General features: G+C 37.8%; 1 protein-coding gene across 1 annotated transcript in view; it reads right to left on the bottom strand.

The window, feature by feature from the left end:
• Positions 1–1,499: 1,499 nt before the first annotated feature.
• Positions 1,500–18,603, bottom strand: part of PLCB4 (phospholipase C beta 4) — a 421,917-nt gene continuing 404,813 nt past the window's right edge. The window contains exons 34-39 of the mRNA XM_081256673.1: positions 16,716–16,891; positions 13,492–13,593; positions 8,160–8,217; positions 7,622–7,708; positions 4,523–4,559; positions 1,500–2,158 (exon numbers count right to left, since the gene is read on the bottom strand). Of these exons, the coding sequence (XP_081112799.1) occupies positions 2,070–2,158; positions 4,523–4,559; positions 7,622–7,708; positions 8,160–8,217; positions 13,492–13,593; positions 16,716–16,891 (549 nt within the window). The 3' untranslated portion in view covers positions 1,500–2,069. The remainder of the gene's footprint in view (positions 2,159–4,522; positions 4,560–7,621; positions 7,709–8,159; positions 8,218–13,491; positions 13,594–16,715; positions 16,892–18,603) is intronic.

Here is an 18,603-nt window from a genome sequence, read left to right as displayed (position 1 = left end):
ATGTCTCAAATACTGAAAGTAATCTGGATTAAAGAAAAAAACTGGCTCTGGATTTAAGCTGGACCTCAGAACTATTTATGGCAATGTAGGAGGATGAAAAGCCAGAGAAGAAATCATCAGAAAAGTGGGAAAAGTAGGAGCTTGCTCCTACATTTTCTGCTTCTCTCTCAGAAGAAGAGCAAAAAGCAGGGGAGTGATGGATTCAGTCAAGTGCTACAGAATGGTGAGCTCAGCTGAGAGCTGGGAAGAAGCTATTTGATTTGATGAGGGAGCCATTTGGAATCTCTGAAAACTGGCCATCCAAATGTGGTACCATTTTAATAGCCATCATTTTTCATGGGATGTTAGTGTTGAAAGATCCATAGTCTAACTCCACAGTCTTACAGATAAGGAAATTTGGAACCAGAGAGTTTCACAGAAGCCAGTTTAAAGGATAAGTATGAGAAAAAGAAAAAAAACAAGTACTTTACATTGGGAGTCAACTAGAATCAGCCTGTTTTGTGTCAGGAGCAAAATGTGTTGGGTCATGCTTAAGCCCCCTTCAATGAGGAGATCTTTTATGAAACAGGAAAAGTACACTGGAAAGCATCCTTGGGAGCAAATACTCTGATGGGTGTTAGATGTGTTTTCATTTTTTATTAGAGAAGTTGGAAGTTTAATTTTAATATTGATGGTAACATAATTTTCTCTGCTTTATTCAGAGGAACACACAGAATCAATCTGTACAAGCATATACAACAATTCAGTTGGTGGTTTGTGCCCTAAAATCAGTAATCTGATTAGCTCTAGATTACGGTTTCCATGCACTCCTCTGGGCTTTGGGGCATGGCTCCATTCCCAGGGGGCACTTCTTCATGCACTCTCTGCAACACAACTACAGCAGGCTTAAAGACCATGCAGATTAACACTGTAGCAAATTGTTTTGATATTTAACAGACATAAAAAGGTTATTTCCTGATATGAAATTCTGAAAATCTGCATAAATATTTTTGTGTAAAATTAAATTAGTTATGTATTTATTTTTGAAACTAGAACTTGAAGTATCAAGAATGCCCACATAATTCATATACACATATATATATAGACTTCTTCATTATGCTAAAAGTCTTGAGAGTCAAATTATATTCTGTGCCATACATTTTCTTAACCAGTATTTACTTGCATTAGGTTAACTGTGTACGGATTAGTCGTAATTGGTGCTTGTGTATCATGCAAACATAGTTCTAGTATTCCTGTTTACTAATCTTGTCATGTGGCAATATTTAGATGATTTTGCTCTCTGACAGTGAGAATTAGGAGTATAAATACTTTATACATGGTCACATTTACAAACGTTTGCCAATAACCACTTCACAATCTTTATGGTGTGAGAGTGAGCTGTAATAATATGGAATTGGCAGAAGCAATTCCTAGAAAGCAATGTCAGATGTCAACTTTCTTAAAAGTGCCTGACAGAGTTCTCCTTTTGAGCACGGATGGGTTTTGGCACAGGGACACTGTTCTTTTTTTTTTTTTTCCTATTGTTCTAATAATTTCCACAACTGTTACAGGAAGTTAGCTTCTTATGGCATGGTGGAGACTTGGCACTTACTGACGAGGTAACTTAGATGTAGAAAAATTCCCCCAGATTATTTGTCTAGCAGATCACCACTTCTGCTGATAAATTTGTAGACAGAGTTTTTTTCCCCCCTAGTGCATGCGCTTACTATCACAAGGCTAATACACTATTTTTGCTGTTGCTCAAACATGTCCTAATGCATCACAAAGCAGAGTTGTTAACACCAAGCTCATTTATCTGTGATGGTACTTTATAGAAAACATGTTTAAGTGGTATGATCAATGGGTAAACTCTGCCTTATTGGAATCGTAATTTTGGGGGATTTGTAGCTACTTTTGGTTGGCCAAGGAAATTCAGTATTCAAAACATTTAAGAGAAGTATGTAATTCTCTGTGGTTTCAGGTGACATCTTGTCTATACATAAAGGAAACGCAAAAGATATCAGCTTTCTTCCACGGAATTTGTGTTCAGAACTTTAGGAGTGTTCTTTTGATGCAGTGGTTCTGTGGTTTCAGTTTGCGTCCTGGAGTTTCACACAACTGTTGCTGGTCTGCGGTCCATCTCGGCTTCCAATTTCACCATCTGCTGCATCTCCTTCGCCTGTAACATCAGAAACATGACCTTACATGTTGAAATCCTCTCCTGAAGCCATAGAGCAAACCCAACTTCTCTTCTCCCGTAAATTTGATGCTTGTCATTATGTCCTGGCTACTTAAAGTGTGGTCCATGGACCAGCAGCATCAGCATCCCCTGGGATCTTGTGAGAAATGCAGAATCTTGGACTCCACCCCAGACCTTTTTATGCACGTTAAAGTCTGAGAAGGACTGGTCCACACAGTACCAGGAAAACAAATTGAGAAGAGGCTATGCCTGTTACTCATAGATTATGTCGTGTCTAACTGTTTGATTTAGTTTCTACAGATTGACATGCCTTGACTGTGTGTAGATAATTTGATCACTTTTAGAATAAGCATTGCTTATGCACGACTTATTCCCCAAATAGCCTGAAATTTAATTGAAAGTAGTTGACTAAGAATTTCACTGATGGAGAAGTTCAGGTGGGAGCATATCACATTGATTTGGTTGGAGTATGCTGCATACAGAACGTTACAGGAATATGTAGGGTTCCTGGAATGCTATTGTCCAAAAACTATCCTTATAGGCTCTCACTTCTCTGGAGTAATTCATTTTTTTTTTTTTTTTTTTTTTCAGTACGTGGGCCTCTCACTGTTGTGGCCTCTCCCGTTGCGGAGCACAGGCTCCAGACGCGCAGGCTCAGTGGCCATGGCTCATGGGCCCAGCTGCTCCACAGCATGTGGGATCTTCCTGGACCGGGGCACGAACCTGTGTCCCCTGCATCAACAGGCAGACTCTCAACCACTGCGCCACCAGGGAAGCCCTGGAGTAATTCATTTTTTATGGTCCACCCCAGGAAGTAAGCCACAGTGAACCCAATCTCATGAATTAAGGCTGTCAAGAAGATAACCAGCTGATTTGGGGTGGTGAAAAGGCATCATATGGGGACAGGTTCTGATGACAAATCATTGCCTGGCAAAATAGGGAAAATCAGTTGGTTCATTTTATCTTTTACTTTCCAGCCGTATGCTTTTTTCCAACCCAATACATGGATCTTTTGGAGGAACAATAAAGCACCCTGTCCTTTTTTAGTGACACATCATTTTGAAATAAAGGGCATTTAAAAATGGAAACATGGATATAGAAAGATATAACTCAAGAGGAGGACTCTCATGAGCTCTGATAGTACTATTCATGTCTACTTAGGTATTCCAACCAAATGGAAGGTCAGTGGGAGGATTTGGTCAACTCTGCAGATCATACTATGAGCATCTAAATGTCCCAAATGAAGTCCTGCTACAAAATTAGTTTAACCCACAGACCATAGAGTGATTTCCTTCTCATCGTTATTTTTATACTGTGGCTTTAAATTTCATTTTGGTGAGGATGGATATAATAACATCAAAGATGATAACTTTCTGCTTACATTTGGGATGGATGGTTCCCCTTCCCAGATTTTTTTTATGCCTGGGATATAATAATGCTCTAATAGAGAAATGGAAAAATGGAGAAAAATATACAAACATGAAACTATGACACAAGCAGTATTCATAAGAGATGACAGTGAAACATTATCAGCACTGGAAATTAAATACTTTTATGTTCACTAAGTAGTAATAAGGGATTCCCTATGCTTCTCCCCCTCTAGCATTTCAAGACAATATTGAACACTGTTTATAAAGAAGGATCATATTAACACTAAAAAAGGATTCCAAGAACCAGCTTCTCGTATGAGCAGGGTAACCATTCATGCCCACTTGTCAAGGACGGTTTCAATTTATGCCCATGGTCTTGGCTATTATGAACAGCTTCCCCTTTCACTTTCAAAACTATCTTGTTCAAACAATAAATTATATGGTCACTTATAAGGGGTGATTAAGGTCCCTGGCAGATTGGATCTAACACAAAGCATGCCAAGAGTCATTGTATAATGACATTGTATAATGTTTCTGCACACAGACCATAACTCTTTGTCATTAAAAACCACCAATGAATTTTTACCGGGGTGCTTTAAAAATTAATGGCAGTCATATTAATGTTTGTGAAAGATCTGACTCTGTGACCCAGTCTTAGCTGTGGTCTGTCCAAACAACAACCATACATCACTGTTTTTGATGCCTGGGTACATCTTCATTAGCATGACTTGAGTTTCCCAGGTCTGAAACTGGAAAGGCTACTAAAACTCCATCAGAAATAATTTTCTCAAGATGTTGGCCAGTTTGGTTTGAATATTACATTAGAAATCCAAGCATTAAATAGTCACACTTTTAACTCAAACCCTTGCGATCTTAACTAGTCATGAGCAGATGTGAATCATCAAAGCACCAAGAATACGGATGTAGTTAAGCAGGAAGGCAATGTCTTGCTTATCAGAGTTTTCAGTCCTACCTTGCATTTGGGACACTGCATGACAGGATTTCAAAAGCTGTTTGTACAAAAATAGTAATGTCAAAATTGAGTCATACATACAAAACAAAGAAAATAAATGAATACTGAAGTGAATTTGAAAAATGAATGCAAAACCATATACAGAAAAGCAAAAAGCTAAGACTAAAACATGTATACAACCGTCAGTGACAAACTTCCCCCAAGTTGATCTCAACAGAAAAAAAAAAAAAAAAAGAACAAAACAAACGACCAATGCCTATTAGCCCAGACTGCACCTCTTTTGTGGGGCACTGAATGGGGAACCCTCCCTTGAGCGAGACCCCCTCACCTCTCTTTATTAAATGATAGGATTGATGGCAAAAATCAATTTTTAAAACTTGGGTGTGACAGTAATGGAGCATTTCAGGTTTGAAATGGTGCATGTCAAGATGGATGAGCTCCTGTGTGGCTGGGAGGTCGATGGGAAACAGCAGCAAAAAACCTTTGGAGTTTTAAACGAATAACTGGCTGACCAAGTAGACAAGGCTATTAGGAGGCTTTAAAAGGCCACATGAAGTTAGGATCCAGAGTCAGGACCCAAATATATTAAAACTTTAGTTGTTTCTACCAATGCCCTCAACACTGTCTAGCTAATGAAGTAGATCGATTCCAGGCTTTTCTTTGGGAGTGACTGGGAGAATTTAGGTGATTAGGGTCACAGGAAAGCAGGTAAGAAACCTCAAAGGGAGATATTAGGGGAGAATGTTAAAATTCATTTATTTTTGGCTTAGAAAAATAAAAAAGTCTTGGGGTTTAACAGTAGTTTGGGAGATTGTTATATAAGTTTGGGATTGCCTGGAGACAGGAAACTGTTTTCTGCCAATGAAATATTGGTTATAAAGGGAGCTCTCCAAATGGTTCCAGACCTCGCCTATTATGAGGGAAGAAACAGAGTCACTGTGTCTTTTGCCCTGTGTCTATGACAGTGTTGAAACACACCGAGTAACTGAATTGAGAGGTCTCTGATCTTTAAATTCCAAAAAAAAAAAAAAGTATACCAGAAATACCTGGGATTGAATTTTCTATAGAATAGGCCATATTTGTAAAGCAAAGCTTAACAAAGAAATTCAAGTCCTAATTCTACATTTGCTGGAAGTGTCACTATATCTTGAATTTCTTTTCATGGAATCTCATTAAATCTTCATCAAATCTCAAGCCTTCTCCTGTTTTTTCCTAAGCTTCTGTGACTCAAAGTATCAGGTGTGGGTGGTAGACATTACCTGTGACCCACTGAAAGGCATTATATGAATTTTTGGAACAGAAAGTCACTGTTCTCCCAATATGATCCAATCAATACAGTTATCACTAATCCAGTATTTCAGTGAAAGAACTCTGGAGTGATTTGAGTTACACATGTATTAGGATAAAAGCCCAAAGTGATTTTTAAATTATGCACTTTAGCTCTCAAACTAAAAACACTAGGTAACCATATTCTCTATCTCTGATATACACCACTATTGTAGTGATGAGTAATTTTTAGCACATTTATATTCTTTAGTCAAACTTGTTGCCAAGCAACACAATGATTTCTAAGTAGTTTCTTAATTTAGCTAACTGAAACATAACTGCATCTTACCTCCACTGTGCCTTCTTCTAAGTCATCCTTACCCCCACCCAGTCCTGATTCACTAAAGTGGATTCTATTTTTTTGGAGTTGGTGGCTCTACCCTTACTCATTCTCCCATTCCCCCCCACCCACCCCCTCTGGGAGCACTTTCTGAGAAATGCTTTAGGAGCAAAATCATTAGTAACTTGTACCAGAAGGTGATGTATCTATGAGTTGGTCAAATGAGTTGGACCCGTGGGACAATAAACACTTATTGCCCCCCTTAGGGATCTGTGGACTGTTCATGAATAGAAGCATTTAGCTGGAAAAGAAATGGGAAACATAACTCAGAAGTATGCCCATGAGTAAAACTTCTATCAACCAAAAAGTAAAGAATCTGAAACCAGAAGTTGGATTTATTTGTTACCCAATTGCAATACAAAAAAAAAAAAAAAAGAAAAGAAAAGATTTTATGGTTTTGTTTTACTTTCTCAAAGGTAGCTTTTAGTATAATTTCCAGTTAGGTGTTCTTCAATGGAAGCCATTTACTCTTAAGCAATATACCTTAAATAGTATTACTTTATATATGAAAGGAAATAGGAAAGAATAATGTAGTACAAATACGTATTTCAGCAAAACCTCTTTAAAGCTTCTATATTGAAGTAAATTATCTAGAAACTTCCAAACCAGCTACACCTAAAGAGATGTATTTGGACTGAGACAGACTGAAAGTTTAACTGCTGTTGAGGGTCATTTTGCCACATAAGCTAGAGGTATTTCCATCAAGTTGAAATGAGAGTGCGGATGGCCGATGGGCTATAGCCCATCTATCTGTACTGCTCGAGGTAAACACACATTTATTCTGGTGTTGGTATATGCCTGATAGCTAAATAGTTGGATTTTGGATAACTGTTTTTATTTGTGTACATTTTTTGTGTTTATTTTTATTTGTGTACATTTTTTGTGTTTATTTTTATTTGTGTATATTTAGCATTTAGCATCAAGAGTATGGTATCCACTCACTTCCAGTGGTTTGTAGAGTTATGGTGGCTCATGCCTCTAGGTTTGTAAGGCCTAAGAAGGTTCTATAACTTCAGTTTTAGATTGAGGTTGAAAGTAGGTGGTCTCTCTCATTTGCTTTTAAACATAACCTCACTTGTCTCTGAGGTACAAGTGATAAAACTCTACGTGAAAATGAAGAAACAATTTGTAACCTGTTTTCTCCTCCTCTCAGTAATGTCCTTCTTAGAATCCCCATAATCTAATCAAAACATGACTTTTGATTCTTTTCTCCCCACAGCCACATTCCTCTCCCACTTCAAAAAAGAATACTTTCTGTTCTTGGTGGATGAAATGGGGTAAGTACAGTAGGCACCAAATTTTTCTAGCCATCTTTCCGTGCCACTACTCAGGCCACGGGTTTTAGCAAGCAGAAGGGTGACTCTGACCCACGGCATTTGCCTCCCAAAGCTGGTTGGCTGCCTACAACTTTTTATGTTTTTTAGGTGAAATACCTGCTCATTCTGTTTCTCTAGGAATTCGAGGTGCTCAAGCTGGACTTTTTTCAACTGGTCCATTTCTTTGGACTGCTTCATTGCGAGCTGCAAAAACAAACAAACAAACAAAAACATCTGATCAACTTTGGGTTGTAATCTTAAAACTTATGGATGAAGGTTGGTAGTTTGCAATTTAAGTGATGGATATAAAAAAATATATAAAAAAGAAGAAAGAAAAATAGCCTGAAAACTGGGAGAGTTTAAACCCATAATTTTTACTGGCAAGATAGTTCCTGCCAAAATCTTAGAAAACAAAAGAGTACTTGTGCACGATTAAAATCTGGCTTCATTTTCTGTATAAAATGGAGCAAATAATTATCTTAAAGATTTTAGTGAGAGATTAATTTAGCTTTCAGGAGTGGAGAAGAGAAGCGAGAATGTTTAACATACAGAAAAAGCAAATTAAGCAAATTAGCTAGTAGTCTGATTTCTAAGCATGAGCTACTGTTTATAGCTTTTTAAAGGAAAAGTGTCAAGAAAATTATAAAATACTTACTCGCTTTCTTTCTTCCAGAAACTTTTTAGTGTTGCTGCTGTTTAACTCCCTGACACGCCTAAAAGCAAGAGGTACAAACAACAGTTGGTATGACGTCGGTTGGGATTACATGATATTAAATAAGAAAGAGTCATATTCCATTTAATTATTTGGATGGGATTATCACTTCCTTTTCCTAATTTTTATTGAGGAATTTTGCAATGTACAATGTACAGAGAAAAAGAAAAAAAACATGTGTACCCATCACTCAGATTAGTCAACATTAATTATGTTTTACCATGCTTCTCTCGTATTTTTAAAGGAAATAAAGCATTGCAGATATAAATAAACCCCCCTTTGTATTCTTCCTCACTCCACTTCCCTCCTTTTTCTCTCTCCAGAGGTAACCACTATTCTGAATTTGGTGTGGACCTTCCTATCTGTGTTTTAATGTTTTTATTATATATGGATATATCTATATGTAATATACACAAATGTTTCTCAAACTTTCACATGCACACAAATCACATGGAGATACTATCAAAAACACAGATTTCTGAACCCACCCCCAGAGGGTCTGATTCAGTGGGTCTGGGGTGGACCTGAGATTATGCATTTCTAATAAGCTCCCAGGTGATGCTGATGCTTCTGGACTATACATATACTGTTTTGTGTGGTTTCCAAATTAACCTAAATGCTAACGTATTCTGGGTTTCTTTCTCTAACTTAAAATTTAGCCTTATGATTAAGAGATATAGCTATGTTTCAAACAATTCCATTATTTTCATCTGCTGCATGGATTTTTCCGTTTATGAGTAGATTACAGTATTTTCATTTTGCCATTGATAGAAAGTAGGTTATCTCCCATAAATGCACAATGGTTTGGGGCATAGGGTCCAGAAATGCTTGGCACACTATCTACTGTCTAAATAAATTAAGTGTAGGACATATCTTCTTGTGCGTATGAGCAAAGGTTTCTCCAGGGTGTAAACCTAGACTTGCAGGTTGGTAGGGAGTGAACAACTTCTTCATTTTTACTCCAAAGTACCTGTCTCAGTTTGCACTCCCACCCATGGTGTCTGGGTGTTACCCTTTCTCCATATCTTTGCCTACTCTTGTTACTATCAGACATTTCCTTTTCTGTCAATTGCTGGTTTTTTGAAATGGCATCATGCTGTTGTTTTAACTCACATTTCCTCTGATTATTGGTGAGGTGGAGTGTTTTTCATGACTAAATAGATGTATAATTGATTGAATTTCTATAATAGTTATAGGTCTATTCAGGTCTTTTCTTTCTTTTACAGTCAGCTTTGGATATTTTAGTTTTTCTAAGCAATTGTCCATTCCATCTAGGTTTTCAAATTCATTAGTAGTATTGTTTATAGTAGTCTTGGTTTTCAAAAATATTTACTGTATTTGTAGATATTTCCCTTTTCATCTCCAATATTACTAATTTGTAGTATCTCTTTCTTTTTTATCAGTCTTGCTGGAGGTTCACTGATTTTTTTTTCAAATAACAAGCTTTCGCTTTTGCTTTTTCACTTTTTTACTTCCACTGCTTTTTGTTACATTGCTTCTTAAGTTTTTATTTCTTCCCATCTGACATCTTTGGGTTCAGTTTATTTTTCTAATTTTATGTCCTCTTTGAGCATTTTCTTATTAATTTTCATTTCTTTAAAAAAATATATGCATCTAGGCTATAATTTTCACTGTAAATATCACTTTAAGATCTAGGGGCAGGAAAGAAATAAAGACGCAGACATAGACAATGGACTTGAGGACACGGGGAGGGGGAAGGGTAAGCTGGGATGAAGTGAGAGAGTAGCACTGACATGTATACACTATCAACTGTAAAACAGATAGCTAGGGGGAAGCAGCTGCAGAGCACAGGGAGATCAGCTTGGTGCTTTGTGACCACCTAGAGGGGTGGGATAGGGAGGGTGGGAGGGAGACGCAAGAGGGAGGGGATATAGGTATATACATGTAGCTAATTCACTTTGTTATACAGCAGCAACTAACACAACAATGTAAAGCAATTATACTCCAATAAAGATGTTAAAAAAAATCTACTCTCTTAGCAACTTTCAAGTAATATACAGTGTGAGCTACAGTCACCATGCTGAAATTAGATGCCTAAAACTTATTAATCTTATAATTGCAAGTTTGTATCTTTTAATCAATGGCTCCCCATTGACTCCCCTACCATCACCCCCTGGTAATCACCATTCCACCCTGTTTCTATGAATTTGGCTTTTTTTTATAGACCCCACAAATATATAGTATTTTTCTCTGTATGATTTTGTTCACTTAGGATAATGTTTTCAAAGTTCATCCATGTTGTCCCAAATGGCAGGATTTCCTTCTTTTTATGGCTAAATAATATTTCATTGAATAGACATCTCAAATTTTCTTTAACCATTCATCTGTTCATAGACACTTAGGTTGTTTCCATGTCTTGGCTATTGCAAATAATACTGTGATGAACATGGGGATGTAGGCATCTCTTCTAGATAGTGTTTTCATTTCCTTCAGATATATACCCAGAAATGGAATTGCTGGATCATATGGTAGTTCTATTTTTAATTTTTTGAGGAACCTCCTCCATACTGTTCTCCATAGTGGCTGCACCACCAATTTACAATCCCACCAAGAGTACACAAGGGTTCCCTTTTCTCCACATCCTTGCCAACACTTATTATCTCTTGTCTTTTTGATAACTGCCATTCTAACAGATGTGAGGTGATATCTTATTGTGGTTTTGATTTGCATTCTCTGACGATTCGTAGTGTTGAGCATCTTTTCATATACTGTTGGTCATTTGCATGTCTTCTTTAGAAAAATGTCTATTCAGGTCCTCTGCCCACTTTTAAAATCAGATTATATGATTTTTAATTAATTTAATTAATTAAATTTAATTATTTTAATCAATTATTTTTTGCTATTGATTTGTTGATTTACTTATATATTTTGGATATTAATCCCTTACCTGATATATGTTTGCAAATATTTTCACGCATTTGGTAGGTTGCCTCCTTATTTTGTTGATTATTTCTCTTCCTGTGTACTTCAGCTAACTCTGACAAATTGATCAACAGTGTTTATGTTGTCATTCAGTTATAAATATCATGTCATTTATGTTGAATTGTCTTCTTTGACCCAAGAATAGAAGTATTTTTCAGCTTCTGCATGTCTTTCTTAGCTCTCTAATTATAAATTTTTAATTTTATTTCTCAGTAGTTTGATAAGGTGGATACACACAACATGTGTTTAAAAAGGTAACCATTTGGCATAGAGAAATTATTTTTTAAGAGACCAGCCATTTGTAGATGTTTGAGAGTCACCTAACCACTGGATACTGAGTTATAATAAATAAGTATAATAAGTCAAAATGAGGAAATTAAATGAAAAATCTTTCCTGGTTAAGTTATCAGTAACTCATAATTTAAGATAACTTGATCTCAACTGGGTTAAAGTCCATTTTGCAACATAATTGAAAAAGTATGATAAAGAGCTATTTAATAATTAGAACATTTATCATGTTGAATTCTATATTTCAGTTTGGACAGTCTAAAACAGTTTAACGAGGTTTTATCATGGCATGAATATTTTGTGTTTTTCAGCTAAAGTGGACAATGTCATTTCCATGTACACAAGGCCATTAAGCAAAGATCTTTGTCTGAGAATAACATCCAGAGGGTGGCACTTTGTTCAAATAAACAAGAACCAGATAACTACCCCAAAATGATGGTGTAAATAAGCATTGATTAAATTGAGTAATAATCTCCCTAGAGAGACACAAATGACACTCCATGTTTACTGGGAAATTTCTTGGCCAAAGTGTTGAAAAGGCAATTCATTTCCAGGTCAAATTACTGTTGAATTCCAAATCCTATTGCTGGCCAGTTAATTCCAAACCACATTTAATCCAACAAAGCTTCGGCATAAAAATGCACTGGATGGTATTATGCTTTATATTTTGTCCTATTTCAAGTTTAACTTTAATTATGGTTAATAAATGAGATGCGTTTTAAAAATCAACAATATTGAGGTAGTTGGACAGAAGTTACTGCTGTGTTCAAGACAAGGAGGAAACATCAGGTATCAACTAAGTGTCCACAAAAGACCGTGTAGACAGTGGAATTGAAACAGGGGTACTTTGCTTGTAGTTGCAAAGTTTCCTAACAACTCAGCCTATGGTCAACAGCTGAATGATGTAAAGCCCTAAACTTCATGCTCATGTTTTAACCCCCAAAACTAATCTTCACTTTGCTCTGAATTTTGTTGAGCATAAAACACAGCCTTTGTGTGGGTGGTGAACTCAGCCGGCAGCCACATTCTATCCAAGTCTATTTCTCCAAGAGATGCAATCCTGCTGTGCTTGACCACTGCTGTGTGAACCTAGCTCTCAGTTCTGGAGCAGCCAGCATCTGTGTTCTTAGAGGCTTTGGGGGCAGCCATGAGCATCACAGGTGAAGATGCTTTTTGGGATTACTGGGAATCAAGTGCTGTTAACTCCCTCTCTTGGGTACTATGACTACTGATGTCCTCCCAGATCCCCTTTATCAGCTTTGGCTAAAAGGCTTGCACCTGGGATCTTCTCTGGAGGTCACACAAACCTTCCCCCAACTCTATGTGGCCAATGACTGATTAACATAGAAGTACAAAAGCCAGACACCTGTGGTTCAAAGGGACAGATCATGGTAGAGTTTACAATCCAGAGCTTGGGATCAGGCTGAAGAGGAACTCTAGCCTAGACCATATCCTTACTTAGCGCCTGTCCTGGCCCCCTCCTGCTTCTCCTCTCCTCTTAGCTGAAGGTCCTTTCCTCAATAAATCATATGCACACAAATTCCTGTCTTTGTTTCTAGAAACCCATTCTAAGACAAGGATGAACCAGAAAACCTGTGTGTGTGTGGGGGGTGGTGGTGGTTTGAGATGTCACCTGGTGTCAAGGACAGCACAAGGCCAGTCAAGGGAAGAAGACTATCCTACATGCTGTTATATAGACTGTAAGTCCATTCAGAATGGGCTTAACACCTGAGCAGATGAGATGCTTACAGGATGACACAATGGGACGTGGGAAGGATATCTTGCCATATTTTATATAATTTTGTTTGTAAATTAGCACACATATATTGAATGTAAATCTGTTTTACTAGTGGTAGTAAACAATCAGAAGATGTTTTACAGCAATAATAATACATCTTCTAGCAGTTATAATAGCAGGATTCTAAACCAGAATTCACAGGTTTTTTTATATCGCAAATGTGAATGTGTGTATAAACACAGAAATATTGTCGAGTCTGTGTATTCAAGTCAATGTTATATTCCGGCAGTGAGCGTTCTGACTCACCTTTCCCGTTCTGCTTTATTCTTGATAGATTTATCTTGGCTGATGGCTTTGCTATTTTCCATAGAAATCTTAGCCTGGTGTGCTCGCATTTCCTTGCTTTCCCTATGTATTAAAAATAAACAAACAGGTGGTGATCATTTTGTAATGTATAGAAATATTGAATCACTATGTTGTGTACTAACATAGAAGCTAACATAGTGTTGTAGATCAATTGTACTTCAAAAAACGAAAAACAAACCTAACCAAACTCCTAGAAAAAGAGATCAGATTTCTGGTTACCAGAAGCAGGGGTGGGAGGAGGGGGAATTGGAGGAAGGTGGTTAAAAGGTACCAACTTCCAGTTATAAGATTAATAAGTCCTAGGGATGTAATGTACAACATGATAAATATAATGAACACTGCTGTACTTTATATATGAAAGTTGTTAAGAGAGTAAACCCTAAGAGTTCTCATCACAAGGGAAACATATATTTTTTTCTTTTTCTTTTCTTTTATATCTATATGAGATGATGAATGTTCACTAAACTTTCTGTGGTAATCGTTTCATGACGTATGTAAAGCCAAAACACTATGCTGTACACCTGAAACCATACAGTGCTGTATGTCAATTACATCTCAATAAGACTGGAAAGAAGAAAAATAAATTAGGGGAGTGGAGAGCTAGTGTTTAGTGGGTATAGAGCTTCAGCTGGGGAAGACGAAAAAGTTCTGGAGATGGATGGTGGTGATGGTTGCACAACAGTGTGAATATACTTCATGCCACACATTTTAAAAATGGTTAAATGGTAAATTTCATGTTATGGATATTTAACTCTAATTAAAAAAAATGAAAACGTAAACAGAACCACATGTAACAACGGAACTAGGTTCACTTTTTATTTCACTATTGGGCTCATCAAGTTGTTTTGTACTCTGTGTCAAGGAGGGCAGGAGCCCCGGTCCACGAGGATGCTTCTCCTGGAGGCAGTGGGTCACTGTGAAGTAACAGTGGTGGGCTGGGAAGAAGTGACATTATGTGTGTCTAAGCTAACCCTAACCACACAATGATCATATTCAGCTGCCCAGAGTAGGACACTGTCATTAACACGCCATAAGAATTCTGAATAATAAAAGCTACAAATCCTAAGTTATATACAAATATCTCAGGCAATCATGTTTACCAACCTATATACAAGTTTAAAAAAGTAAATAGTGAGTACAGCATGAGAGTAATCAAATAATGCACAGGGACAACCACTTATGATCAGTAAAATACAAGGATATTCCAGCTTTGCCCCATGTTTTTTGGGATCAGATGGCTTGGAAGAGAAAGGATATTCTAACACTCACAAGTGACCATCCTGTTTTCTGAAAGCCCAGGGGAAGGAAGGGGATGAAATGGTTTCAAATAAGCATAAGAAATAGGGGGGAAAAGGATGTTTACAGGTGACTGATCACTGTGTGTGTGAATACGTGTGTGTACCACAAAAACTCATATCTTTAGATTATTGATGAGTACATGAAAAGCATATAATTTAGAATAATAAAATGAATATTATTAACAAAGAATCTTCCCAGGAACCTGTGGCAATCTCCTGGAAGCACTGCCTGGAAATGAGGGACCAAGGAGTGAGGTTGTTTAAGTAGTGTTTGTACTTCAGGGAAAGGGATGGACAAAGCTGAAACAGAGAGTTCTTCAGTCAGAGACCTTAGGACCACAGAGGCTGGAATATGTATAGAAACTCCTGGGACCAAGAAAATGGCTCTCAAAATTTTTCATAACTTGTTATTAAACAAGTTCTTTCATTCAACAAGCACTTATCTATAACCAAATAATGCTGCTGAATGTTAAGAAGGCAAGATTTTTTAACCGAGAGCGACAGCTGTGATGGTGACAAAGAAACACAACTATAGAATGCTTGAGAAAAAGCTTCGATGCTGTTGTTTTTTTGAAAAATACCCCTGCCATCGATCTATTTTTTAAGGTAAGTTAGTAATAAGGTTATGGTTCCTTCAAATGACTTCCTGTGTCATGCAAGAATTCATTTACTTTTTTTTTAGACAATGTCTGCTGTTGTGGGCTAATTTTTTCCCTTTATTCAACTTCAAAAAATTAGAATAGAGTACCTTATTCTTTGAAGTATCTTTGAATAAGGGTGGACACCTAAAATCTGGTATTGTAGCAATGGTCAAAAGGAGGATGATGAACAGACCATCCTGTGTACTAAATCAAGAACATTTCTAAGGGAAAAAAAAGACAACTTTTAATCCTATACAAATAAATAGAATACATGAAAATGGATAGGGTCTGGAAACTTAGCCCACAGTAAACTCAGGATAGTATACCTCATTTAGTTGATTCATGTGAGAATCAGAAACTATGGCAAAAATACTTCATGTCCTTATGGCTGTATATCACTCCAAAATAAAGTTGGAAATCTGAGAATGTGCCTAGATAATTCATGCAGTTAAATTTTAAAAGTTTTTTTTTTGATTTGTTTGTAAAATCCTTCTGTTTTCTACTTTTTTGTGTGTATCAACAGACCATAACTGTGGCATACAGTTGGCACTAGGGAAGGTGCAGGCGAGCTGCAACAAAGCTGTGATAAAAAGACATAACTGACCTAAACACTCTTCTGCCCTAGGAAAAAGTCCAGCTCATCATCTGCAACATGCAATTGGCTGAAATGGGGTGAGACCAAAATAAACAGATACTTTTTGCTGTTTCTTAATCAGGCCTGCTTTTCTAGAATTCATAGTCCAGACAATGGAAACAAGGGTCTTTCCTTAGGTACCTCTGAGTGATCAGAACCAATCCCTCTAGGAGCTCAACTGCTTGGTCTTTATCTCCTTCTATGTCTTCTCTTCTAAGAGGCTCCAGATCATTTTTCAAAGGCCACCTGCAGTCCTATCATTCTGTGAAGCATCTGGGACCACTTGGAGGCGGTAGAGCCTTTGACACTTTTTAGTATGTATCATACGCTACTTGTAACGTGACTTAATTTGTCATGGGAGTGTGAGATCTTGCCAATGCTTGGAAGCCCTTTGATGGCAGAGGCCATTTCTTATAGTTCCTCTTGCTCACATCAACTGTACAATAGGATATATGTAAAAGCTCAATGTTGTATGTCAAGTTGATTTTCCTTACTACCTTGACAGGTGCATACACACACACACACACACACCCCACACAAAACTAGTCTTTTGTAAAAATTGGGAGTTTCTTCTGGAGCTAACTCTCCCACCTGTCATGGGACAGTTTCAACTGCTGGGTCTGCTGCTCGTGGGCGTTGATCAGGAGCTTTTTGAGCAGCTCACACTGCTGGCTGAGGTGCAGATCCCGGATCTCCTGCTCCTCTGCACTGTGGGTGTTGATCATGTCTGACCACTCTTTTGTGTGCTGTGCCACGATCTCCTTGACCTGCGTGGGGAAAAGGGGGTGGTGCCACCTGGAATTCTCACAGGTCAGGTAGGAACTGAAAGCACAATATTAGCCATGCATTTCAGATCCCTCCCACCAGTTTACTTGGTCAATCAGTAGACACCCACATAACCTGCAAAAACATGTACTAATCAGTGGGAATCAGAAAGTCATTGCTTATTAAAATAGAGCAATCACTTTGGCTCTAAATACTTAATCATGACCCGTTATTTCAACTGCCTAACTCGCCCACACTCTGGTTTGTCTGGGCTTTGGGCTCCTTTACCAATTCTATCAGAATTCTCTTCATCACATCATATTTTTCTAGCTTCACTTCCACAAGGCCACAGATCTGAATAGAGAGATGTATGTTCTCTTATTCCTGGATCATGACATTGTGTCATTTTAACAGACACTGGGGTAGAAAGTCTTCCCCTGCAAAGAGTATCCACACTCTTCACACTGTGGTTTTACAGCTCATCAATAGCTAGAGTCTCTTTCTCCACCTCCTTGAATCTGGTTGACCTGTGACTTGCTTTAGCCACAAGACAGTAGCAAATGTGATGCAAGCAGAAGCTTGGAAAGTACTTATCCTTTTTCTATGCCTGGAACCCTGAGGCTAACCTGTGGTAAAGCCTGTGCTAGCCTGCTGGAGGATGAGAGGTCATGTAGGAAAAAACAACCAGCAGTCAGCTACCCATCAGAGAGCTGAGTGAGGCCATCAATCTCAGCTGACTGTTGACACACACGAGCCCAGCCAAAATCAGTAGAACTGTCCAGTGGAGTATAGCCCAAATTCTAACCCACTGAACTGTGAGCTAATACATGGTAATTGTCTTACGCTACTAAATTTTGGCATGGTGTTTCATGCAGCAAAAGCAAATTGATATGGTGGACAATGTTTCTGCTTTCCTATTTATGCAAAGCATTTAAAAATCATGGCATGTTGCATAGTTGTTAATTCTCAAATATTCCAGTTAAGAAGAGAGAAAGAGAGAGTGGGGAACAACTCTCAAAGATACACAGCTTACTGCCTCTACAGACTGCATGGCAGAGTGGACACAAAATACACAGCACCAAAGAGAACTTCGGCTTGGATGCCTGGCTGGCCCAGGTGTGTGGCAGGGTCGCTGGCTGGATGACAGTGCTGCATGTAGACATATGGAGGCTGGCTGGTTTGACGAAAAGCTATAGTTGGAAACTTTCTTTCACAGTTTCTTTTCTTTTATAATTATTATAATTATTTATGTTCTTGATGGCACCTTGGTGCTCAGCTCTCCAAAATGTCCATAATCTTAATTAATGTCCCCTAAACTATTTTCTTATGTCTTTGGGGGAATCCAAGTAATTAGGCTCATCTCCTAGAATCTCAGCTCTGGATGTTTTCCCATCCCAAACTTCCATAGCAAAGTTAGGACGGAATAAGTATAAAAGAGCTACTGAACCCTCAAGGTGGGTGGTTTTCTGTTCCATGATCAATGTTACTTCTATAGGGAATCATATTCTGTATTTTATACACTATTTCCTTTTAGTCCATTTATTATTTCCCTTGATGCCTCTGAAGCAGACAACATAGATATTGTGAGCATATGTTTACAAATTAAGGAAAAGGTGTTCCATGAAATGGCTCTTCTCCAAGCCAGTGAGCCCAGACCAGCCCCAGGCTACTGTTATTTCTGATTTAAACTGGGTGCAGCTTCTAAAAACTTACA

Source organism: Mesoplodon bidens, assembly GCF_964165515.1.
Source record: "Mesoplodon bidens genome assembly, chromosome: 15".
NCBI classification, from domain to species: Eukaryota; Metazoa; Chordata; class Mammalia; order Artiodactyla; family Ziphiidae; genus Mesoplodon; species Mesoplodon bidens.
Note: the sequence above shows the minus strand (reverse complement) of the source record. Positions and strands in the feature narration are given on the sequence as shown.